The 9,200-nt window shown below is 42.5% G+C and overlaps 1 protein-coding gene across 1 annotated transcript in view; it reads left to right on the top strand.

Moving 5' to 3' along the window:
• The window catches only part of PRICKLE2 (prickle planar cell polarity protein 2), a 317,500-nt gene extending 309,873 nt beyond the window's left edge, over positions 1–7,627 (top strand). Inside the window, exon 9 of the mRNA XM_025050858.1 lies at positions 3,804–7,627. Coding sequence (XP_024906626.1) covers positions 3,804–4,678 — 875 coding nt within the window. The 3' untranslated portion in view covers positions 4,679–7,627. The remainder of the gene's footprint in view (positions 1–3,803) is intronic.
• The last annotated feature ends 1,573 nt before the right edge of the window (positions 7,628–9,200 follow it).

Below are 9,200 nucleotides of genomic sequence, written 5' to 3' on the forward strand. Positions count from 1 at the left end.
AGCTTAGGTTGTAAAACTAACGGTAGACCCTGGGCTTAAGCAACAGGGCCCTCCTGTACTTGCCAGAACACTTCTTTTTCGGGGGGAAGGCGGCAGGGTTAAGGGCATCCTGAGATTCCTAGGATGCAGAAGCACACAAGAGAGGTCAAAGTCACCTCTCAGTGGAACTAAAGCTGCCCTTCACTGATACATCCTCGGGGAAATGTGAATCTCTTCACACACAGGACGTTCTCAGAAATGCTTGACTTTGGGGCTTATAAAAGTCAGGTTCAGGAAAACAGCATGTCTGGGAATGTATACTATTTGCTAGAGCCTAATTCGACTCCAGGCTGTGAGTAGAAAGCCGAGCATAGATCACTGAGCCTGCCCATATAGCTTTTGTTTTTACATGTAATTTTTGAAAATTTTTTCCCTCCTTACTAGAGTTAATCGGCTCACACCACTCATTCATCATCTCAGGTTGCTACCTCTCCTCTCCACCTTCAGAGTAGGGAGGTTCTGGAAGTGATTAGGTTGTTGTAAATCAGCTTTTATGATGTGACTGTCAGAGATAAGCAGCAAGGAATGCAGGAGTTGGAGGACTCAACTCATCTAGCCCTGACAATTATCCTAGTAATGAAATAAAAAATAGTTATATGACTGGAAAGTATGATGTTTGTCAGAATAGTTTCTTCATAGGCATATCCTATGTTTAAGTTTGGCGCTTTCATGAGAACATTGCTTTATTTTTATACCATTTTATTGAAGTATATTTACATGAGGTAATGCAAACAAATGTGAAAGTACACCTCAGGGAACTTTTACATATGTATGTCCTTTTATAATCATCACCCAGATCTAGATATAGAACATTTCCATTGACTTAGGAAGTTCCCTTACACCCCCTCCCACTGTTCTGACCTCTGTCACCATAGCCTGTTCTTGAACTTCGTATAAATGGCATCAAACAGCATGTGGTCTTTTATCTCTCCCAGCGTTTTCTATGAGATTCATCCATTAGATCACAGTTTCTCAACTGTGGCATTATGATGCTTTGAACTGGATAGTTCTTTCTTGTGGGGACTGTCCTGTGCACTATAGGATATTTAGCAGCATCTCTCTGGCCTCTACCTGCTAGGGGCTAGTAGCACCTCCCTTCCCCGTAATTTTCCCCCTGGAATTGAAAACCATTGTGTCAAATAAATAAACTACAATTTTTAAGAAACTTCTAATTTGGAAATAATTTCAAACTTACTACAAAGTTGTAAAAATAGAACAAATACAATGTACCTTTTACCTAGATTCACCTATCGTTAACATTTGTTTTATCATTTTCTTTCTTGTTCACACATAAACCCACACACAATTTATTTCTGAACCTTTCAAGAGTGGGATACACCCACCTAGGTCATTTGCCACCATGTACTTCTGAGTATATTTCCCAAGAGTGAGGATCTTCTCCAACACTATCATAATTATCAATTAACCACAGTAAATTTAGCACAATATGTTTATCAATTGCCCACATCCCAATTTTTGTCAGTTGATCAATTATTCTTTATAGCATTCATTTTCACTACAGAGAAGTTCCAGTCCAGGATCAGGTATTGTATATATTTGCCATGGTTCCTTAGTATCCTTCAGTCTAGAACATTCCCTCAGCCTTTCCTTGTCTTTTATGATACTGAAAATTTTTTTTAAGAATACAGTCTCTTTTCTTACAAACAGAACATTCCTCAGTTGGAAGTTTATCTAATCTTTCCTCCCAAATTCATTCAGGATATGTATTTTTATCTGGAAGACTACTTAAGCGATAATGTGTCCTTCTTAGAACATCCCATCAGGAGGCACATGATGTCCACTTGCACCTCATCAATGAGGTTAAGTTTGATCTCCACTGTACAGTTATTATGTTTTCTCTTGGAGCTAATAAGCAGTATATAGGGAAACATTTAACACCATGCAAATATTATGCTACCCCATCCAAGTTTACTCCTGAAATTTAGCATACTTTGACCCTTGCATGAGTAAGTTCTTACCTACACTGGCTAGAAAACGATGATCTTCCAAATCCAGCACTCCTTCTATATGCACTCTCTCTGCTCAGCATTCTACTATATATAAGGGCCCACTCATTTCCCCCATTTACTTATTGATATTTTTACCTATTATCAGTATGGACTCATGAATTCCTTTTTTCAATGGTTTATAAATCATGACTGTTATAAATATTTTGATGCACAAATTGCTCAGCTTTGGTTAGTGGGAGTCCCTTGAAGTTGGGCCCTGTGTTCTTCTGACAGATCCTCATCACTTTTTATTTTTTAACACTTTCCTACTTTTTGGCATAGCAAGATGTTCCAGGCTCATCTCTCACCTTCCCTTCTCCTGCTTTGGAATTGGCCATTTCTCCAGAGTCCTAGGTTACTTTTAATGGAGAAAGAAGAAAGTACCACAATTTATTTATCCTTTTTCCTGTTAATTGACATTTGAATTGTTTCTAGTTCTGCACTATTATAAAGAAAGCTTCTCGGAATACCCTTGTACATTTTTTGGGCCTATGAACTAATTTCTGTTGGGTATAGAATCGCAAGTGGTGATGGAAAATCATAGAATCTCTACTCTGGTTATGTACCCAATAGAAATGAGTACATAACATCCACAAAAAGGACACAGATATTCAAAGCAGCTTTTTCATAATTCATCTGTGTATGTATATATTAAGCTTTAGGAGATATTGCTAAGTAGTTTTTCCAAGTGCTCATAACATTCGTTTTGTCAGGGGAGCAGAAGTTATTGGCCCCAGTAGGTAAGGAGAAGTCATCAGTGGCAGGGGTCATAATGGGCCATTGCAATCCAAAGACATGTCTGCGAGCAGAAATGGCAAAATTGCTGATCTTTTCAATACATAATGAGTGGAAAATGCTGGGATTTTGCCAGCTGGTCCATTCTTAAGTTTTAAGAGTGCTGCTTTAAGGTGGGTAAAATGAAAGTTACTGAAGTTAAGAATCTCATACTACTTTCAGTGTTTTCATCTCGGTGATATCAGTGGCAACACTTAGGGAATGCAGGTCCATTGCTAGGGGCACCAGCTGTTAGAGAGCATTAGGGTCACTACTTTGTTTTAAAATATGTCTCACCAGGGGAAGGAGGAATGCACCCAGAGTCCCACTCACATCTTCTGACTGCTAGGGGCCCATTTAGAACCCTGGAACAGTCGTTTACTAAACAGTCTTCGGCGAGTAAGTGCCTCTCTCTATCTATCCAGGGACTCACTTAGTTTTCAAGACATTTGAGACAGGGCGAAAGGACAGTAAGCCCATCAGGAAACTGCCAGAGGCTAACAAGAAAGTGAACTGGTCCAGTATCATGGGGCTAGATTTTGGCTCAGCATTGCCAGGAAGTGCTCGGGCATGGCCTGGCCTCTAGAGCTTAGTTTCCTCATCCAGAATATCTGTCCTACATAGCTTATAGTGCATCATTAGAATCCAAGAGGTAATTGAAGCACTTTTTAAAGTAAAATTCTAAACAGAGAAAACATACAGATACACAGTGGCCTCTTAGTAACTTCGATGAGCCTTTTTAGGAGTTAATAACTGGTAAAATGCATCTCTGTGGATGCATTTTAGCCCAGTGCCCCGGATAGGGGTGACACTGCTGCTCCACTATAGAGTGGGGCGAGCCCTCCTACACACTGAGAGAACCTTTGGTGCAGTGTCCACCTATGTAACTGTAAAGAGGATGGTTCAGATGACCAGCAGTGACCTCCATTGTAGCACATTTGTATTAACCTCCATGGTCCTCTCCTGTCTCCCCCACCCCAGGCCTCTCTGCGGACGGTGGCGCCAAGCGCCAGGAGCATCTCTCCCGGTTTTCCATGCCTGACCTCAGCAAAGACTCTGGAATGAATGTCTCGGAGAAGCTGAGCAACATGGGCACGCTTAACTCATCCATGCAGTTCCGGAGCGCAGAGTCCGTTCGCAGCCTGCTCTCCGCCCAGCAGTACCAGGAGATGGAGGGAAACCTCCACCAGCTCGGCAACCCCATCGGGTACAGAGACCTGCAGTCCCGTGGAAGGATGCATCAGAGCTTTGATTTTGACGGGGGGATGGCGGGCAGCAAGCTACCAGGGCCGGAGGGCGTGAGGATCCAGCCCATGAGCGAACGCACTCGGAGAAGAAGTACGTCCCGCGAGGACACCCGCCGCTTCCGACCTCACCGGTCCCGGCGTTCCCGACGCTCTCGCTCCGACAACGCCCTCCATCTGGTCAGCGAGCGCGAGGCCATCTCTCGGTTGAAAGAAAGACCCCCGCTACGAGCCAGGGAGGACTATGACCAATTCATGCGCCAGCGGAGCTTCCAGGAGAGCCTGGGCCAGGGGTCCCGGAGGGACCTGTATGGCCAGTGCCCGAGGACTGTGTCGGACCTGGCTTTGCAGAATGCCTTTGGGGAGCGATGGGGACCCTACTTCACCGAGTATGATTGGTGTTCCACCTGCTCCTCCTCCTCGGAGTCTGACAACGAGGGCTATTTCCTAGGAGAACCAATCCCCCAGCCAGCCCGCCTGCGATACGTCACGAGTGACGAGCTTCTGCACAAATACAGCTCTTACGGCCTCCCCAAGTCGTCCACGTTGGGCGGCAGGGGACAGTTGCACAGCAGGAAAAGACAAAAGAGCAAAAACTGTATAATTTCTTAATCGGGCTGGGGTCAGGGTATGGGGGAAGATGGGAGCTAAGAATGTAAATTCAGAAACTTGCACTGTTTTCAATTTTAAAGCGCTTTTGGGGGGTGGTTACTGGGAGAGAAGAAGGGAAATGCTGTCAGTTGATGAAGGCAAGATTACAGATTGACTCAATAGGTAGTCACAGTTCTTGGCATGTTGAATATTATTTGCACATTTCACTTTGGAAACTCTAGAGACTCTACGGAGGCCAGGGTTGGTCTCCAACCTCCTGTCAGTGTGTTGAGTTGTCACTCGCAAGATGGCACATTGTTTCCCCGCTCGCTTACGTCCTCTCTGGTTCTCTTATTTTAGGACCCTTTTTCCATTAAGTAATTTGTTTATTAGCCAGGACCCAAGACTAAGTTATTTACATGACCATTGTAAATGCAATGTAAATGAGAGTTCTGATAAAATATTTTTGTATTTTGTAATATCAAAGGAATTTCTATATCGTAGGACTCAGTGAAAGACTTGCATGCACATCCAGCATTGTCTTCGAGTAGTATTCAGAGGTGGTCCAGGATCGCCTGCTTTTTTTTCTTTTTTCTATACAAATTTGTTACATGTCAGTGAGACCTTTTTCAAAGGAGTTTATTTAATCTGACTTTCTGTGGCAAAAAAAAAAAAGAAAAAAAAAGAAAAAAAAAGAATTAACTATTATACCCAAAGCATTTTATGCTCTATTTCATCTTAAGGAGCCATCCTTAAGTCTACTCTCACCCTCAGTAGAATCTGTTCTCTACAAAGTGTTAGTCATTTTTTAAAATAGCAAACATAATTGCCAATTAGAGAAACCAATCAGTGTCAGTAAAGTTCTGTGAGAAACGCCATCCCTGCTGGGAACATTGAAGTTGCTTACTATTGATCTCTTCCTTGGGGAAAATAAAAGTGACTGTGAGTGGTGCTGTTGTGTGATGTCAGCATGACGTTGTTTTGAATGTGGCATTATTTTCTGGTGCTCATGTTTCCTGGATTGTATTATCTGCTTTCCTTTACCAAGGCAGACGGAACAGCTGCCTTAGCCTGACAACCGGTTGTCCTCAGTGCAAATGAACTTAAGCATTAGGAACTTAGGGACGGAAAGGCTCTGATGGGGCTCTGGGAGTGACAGTGTGTTCTAGTTTGTATGATATGCATGGAGAAGGAATAAGGCAATTGGAAAATACAAAGCAGGTCAAGGGTAAAAACTGAAAGAGAATAGGAAGGAAGGTCAGAGGGGGAGGAAGAGCTTCTGGAAATGAGGTAGGGGAGAGGTGACAGCCACCTCAAATAGCCCCTCGTTGCTTGTGGAAGCAATTCAGTGTAACACACTCCATAACCAGAGTATCTGGGTTACCCAGAAAGGTTGAGCTGCTCAGGAGATTTCAGTGTGATGGTCTTGAAAAACAATTGTTGCTGAAAGGAGAATTTCCATCTTGAACTTTGGAGACCATTGGTCAGACAGAAAATGGGCTCAAAAGTTAGTTTGCTTAAAGAAGACATTTAACGGTTGTGTTGTCTATAGTAAAATAAAACTTCCTTCCTTGCTTCAGTTAAAAATGAAGCGCTTGCTTTTCCTTCCATTCTCCTCCTCCCCTTAATGGATTATGGCAGTTGAAATAATCCATCGCAGGACCCACCTTTAGTGAGATGTACTGTCGATGTAGTACACAGTGTATCTCAGTGGCCATTTGCCATGGTGAGGTGAACGTGGTCTCTTTTCAGTATAGTAGTTAATATTTTCTAGTATTTTTTTATGGAGAGAATGTGAAAAGTGGCTTTTCAGACACCATGCCAAATGGGTCTGGGGAAAGGAAGGCTGTAAAGGATGTGGAAATAGCACTCCATTCAGGATGTATTAAAATAATTTGCTTTTCAGGTATTAATATGACATTTGTCATTGTCACTGATTTTTTAAAAAAGCAATGCAAATGTTGGTTGTGGCTGTTTTCCGCATGCTATCTTCATATCTAAATGCTTCATTAATTATCCAAGCCTCCAGAGAATTAACTCTATTACGTTTGTATAGTAAGTTTGTAAACTGCTTGGCAAACTGATTTTAAGAAATAATGTGCAACACCACATGACTAAAGTGGCAGATTTCTGGTAGAAATTGGGCAAGTCCAATTTAGGGTTTTGAGTTCCTCGTTCGATGAGAATAAAAAGGCATTTTGGAAAAAGAAAAAAGAGAAACTAGTAGATCACTTAACCTAGCACAAACTGAAAATAATGTAGGTCCTCTGTAGCCTGGAACCCAAGGAAAGAAATTCTCCTGGTAAATATCGCTTTCTAACTCCGTCCTTTGCATTTCTCAGATGAGGCTTTAACCACCATTAGCAGAAAGAAGAAGGTGGCCTAGAAACTGACACATAACTAGTACCCAAAGGGATTGGAGGAATGAGCAATTTCAGATCTAGTTGCCCAGGCAGCATCTAGCAGCGAAACTGGTCAGAGCTTGAGATGTAATGAGATATAAGCCTCAGGGTCAAACTCTCTACAAGCAAGATCACCTCCATCTGTTTCACCGCTGCAGATGTCATCTCCCCACCCCACATGGAGCCAGGTGCCTTACAGAGAATGCCAATGGAGGTCGGCTACATCCTAACAATGGTCATGGAGCCTCCAGGTGAAAGCCCCAGAGAGAGCAGGGTGTCATAGTTTTGGGCGTTCTACCTGTTAGTGATAACACATACCATCCCAGAATCCCATCCCTCAAAATTCGATGCATTCTTTTCTGAGGCAAGAACTTAGGGTCTTTCATTGATTCCTCCATTATAACCATGAGCTCTTGTTGGCCAAGCTTTGACTGTAAGGGGGTTCTGCGCTCACCTCTTCTTAGATCACCATTTCACCTTCAATAGACTGTTTTTATAAAAGTAATCTTTTCTGTTTCCTTTCTGCTCTAATGCCTTAGAGTTTTGTTTGTTTGTTTTTTACCTCTCCTCATATCAGTCTTCTTGTCTTTTGGTTAACACCACAGATTTAGAGTTCAGTTCATGTCCTATTGCTGCTTCATTCAGTGGCAACAGAACTGGCTCTTTCCCAAGAAGTAGAAGTCATTGACAGTTTCCTGAATGGCCCTGCCAATACATACCACCCTTGATACTGTGAACAGATTTCTTAGCAGGCTGGTGGCATTGAGCATGGCATTCAGGTACCCTTCCTTCTGTCATATAGTTCTGGGATCTCTACCAAGTGTGAAGGTGAATGAGGTGAGGGAAACCAGAACTGTGCTTCTTGGTTTTGCATGTGTTCAAAGGGAGAGAATTCCTCCTGTTGGTTGTTTGACACCTTCTTTCCACATTCACCTTCTGTCCTCTAGTCCTTTTTTTCCACCCTCAGTCAGCCCAGTGATCAAACAATTTTGTATTTCTAAAATGGGACCTGGAGGCAGCTCTCGTCCTCTTTCCCATTCTGTAGGGTGCTTCTGCACTGCAGCAAGATTATATTTTCTTCTCCCCCTGCGGCAGCTTTCTGCTTTTTGGGTACCACTAGCCATCGTTGAGTTCAGGTGGGGCCAACGATGGCATAGCATGTGCTCTGCCATGCTGAAACAACCTAGGCAGATATAACCATTGTTTCACTGTATAATTCCTAGAGAACACTGATACAGCCTGAAAAATCTTGCAACACTCCAACCAGCCAGAACTGGTGGATCAGAACCGATCTTACTTGTCTGATAACAAGTCTTATTTGTGAACTGATTATTATATCTCTTTCCACCCTGGACTCTTTTGCCATTGGCCAAAAATAGTACACCAGCCATTTAGGAAGTTCCATTCATCAGTATTTGTGAGATTCCAATTTCTGTGCCCCCAGATTATGGATGCTAACAGGAGCTGACTTCTTTAGGCTAAGCGAAGACAAATCTCTTTGGCCTCCTTCTCCCTTTTCATGTTCTTTGCCAGTTATTGCAGGCAGCCTCTGTTCATCCTTTTGCAGAGGTCATAGAAGAGTCTTATGCTTCATCTAATCCCACCTTCTAACAAGAAATAACACATATTTAAATTCCAAAGAAAAATGCTCTTTGTGTATCTCTGTCTAACAAAAACCAGATGCTAACACCTAAGAAGGAGAATCTGTCTGTGACAAAGGAAAGTGGAAGATGGAACCAACTATCTGAATATTTCATGCCAGAAGAGTTGCTATTAGCAACTGTTTTTAGCACCTTCAGGGCTTTGAAATGGGCTCTGTGGACAGCATTCTAGGTACAGGACTCAACCAAGCCTCCTTTACTGATTTTTAAGGCAGTTTCAGGTTGCCGCCTTTTGAGGTATATTTCTTTAAGTACAAGAGAAGTAAAATGAAGAGAGTTTTACTTTGCTTCCAGTGGTCGGTCTCTCTGGGACCTCAGCAGACACCAAAGCTTGTATGTCTGACCACTTGGAAGCAGTCGCCAAGGTTAGGATCAGGAAAGGATTTGATTCTTTTTCCATTTTCTCATAATAGTAGCCCAGTCAACACAAGACTCATAAAACATGACTCACTGTTGAGAGCTATACTATTTTATAAGCTT

This window comes from Pteropus alecto, unplaced genomic scaffold (genome assembly GCF_000325575.1).
Source record: "Pteropus alecto unplaced genomic scaffold, ASM32557v1 scaffold75, whole genome shotgun sequence".
In the NCBI taxonomy this organism is placed as follows: domain Eukaryota; kingdom Metazoa; phylum Chordata; class Mammalia; order Chiroptera; family Pteropodidae; genus Pteropus; species Pteropus alecto.